This window comes from Belonocnema kinseyi, chromosome 5, assembly GCF_010883055.1.
Source record: "Belonocnema kinseyi isolate 2016_QV_RU_SX_M_011 chromosome 5, B_treatae_v1, whole genome shotgun sequence".
Classification (NCBI taxonomy): Eukaryota; Metazoa; Arthropoda; class Insecta; order Hymenoptera; family Cynipidae; genus Belonocnema; species Belonocnema kinseyi.
The window spans coordinates 7,356,793-7,358,159 of record NC_046661.1 but is presented as its reverse complement, the minus strand read 5'-3'; the positions used below and the strand labels follow the sequence as shown (position 1 = coordinate 7,358,159).

Below are 1,367 nucleotides of genomic sequence, written 5' to 3'. Positions count from 1 at the left end.
TGTTAAAGAAATTCTTAGATGTGATTAGCAATGCCAGAATAGCGGTCTATCCCTATAAAATCGACTTCAATTGTAGTCCGGCTCCTAGGGACTTAGTCACATGTCACTTGGATATAGCATATTACATCAGGTGAAGTATGATAATCGCAGGAGACGAGATATTCGCTATCAAGTAGGTGATATTGTGTGGCGTAAGACTCATACATTATCGTCGGCTATATATTACGTCACGAAAAAGTCGTGATATATTATGAAATCCAAATTTCGGCTGGAGACGGTAAAAGAACTTTAAAGGCGGCGGCGCCGCTCTTCTCGTCAGTAAATAGAAGACCCCGAGCCATCTAACAGTCAACTCTACTTCGTTTAGGCTGGGAATCGATATACCGAAAAAATCGCTACCACTCTTACCACTCTTACCTTGTCTGTTTCCGGGATGCAGGAAGACCCCGTAAGCTTCCGAGGAGCCATACCCAAAGTTCCATCCTATCCGAAGCCTAAAATGTATTCAAAAAAGGTTTGAAGGTCAGAATCGGACTGGAACGATTGAGCCTGGATGACACGAACGATGCGAGGCGACGTGTTTTTGTTTATCCGCGTCGTTTTAAAATAAATGGTCAGGAATTAATTATCGGGTGAATTAGAATATAAGTTTTGTGAGTATAGTGAGAAAAATTATGTATTTTTAATATGGCAGAAAAGTTAGCGGACGTAAGTATAAAATATGTGCAGATACTTACGTATATGTGTAGATTTTGGGTTATTTTCCGATTTTGTTCCTTTCTAACCACAAAATTGACATTTGTAGGGTAGAAAAGGAAAGAGGGGGACAAATTTTACAAACCCAAAGAAGCAGATGCTTACCGTAATAGTAAAAAAATATAAAAATATAATGGAAAATAAAAGGACAGATGCTGCTACCACCAAACAAAAAGCTCAAGCTTGGGAGAAAATTTCCCAAGATTTCAACGCGAATGGAATTTCTCCAGAACATCGTCCAGCCGTCAAATTGAAAGTTTTGTGGGGCAATCTGAAACGGAATACCCGAAAGAATTTCAGCAATTTACGTCAAGAAACTTTTAAAACCGGTAAAGTAAAATTTTAATATAATTTATTTGCTAGATATTACTTATTACTCATTATACTATTTTCGACAGGTGGTGGAAGCAATCCTCTAAAAGAAGATCCTCTTGCAATGCAAGTTGAAGAAATAATTGGCAACACAGCTGAGCCAATGGAGAATGCTTACGACGAAGCCGCACTGTCAGGTATTAACCCTTTAACGTCAAAAGGACACTCTTTGAGTGGCCTCTTTTCTACTTTATTTTTCACGATGAAGACGTCAAGGAAAAAATTCGTAAAGTACCAAT

General features: G+C 38.4%; 1 protein-coding gene across 1 annotated transcript in view; it reads left to right on the top strand.

Moving 5' to 3' along the window:
• The first annotated feature begins 608 nt into the window (after positions 1-608).
• The window catches only part of LOC117173337 (myb/SANT-like DNA-binding domain-containing protein 3), a 1,160-nt gene continuing 401 nt past the window's right edge, over positions 609-1,367 (top strand). Inside the window, exons 1-3 of the mRNA XM_033361832.1 lie at positions 609-708; positions 806-1,085; positions 1,155-1,265. Of these exons, the coding sequence (XP_033217723.1) occupies positions 688-708; positions 806-1,085; positions 1,155-1,265 (412 nt within the window). The 5' untranslated portion in view covers positions 609-687. The remainder of the gene's footprint in view (positions 709-805; positions 1,086-1,154; positions 1,266-1,367) is intronic.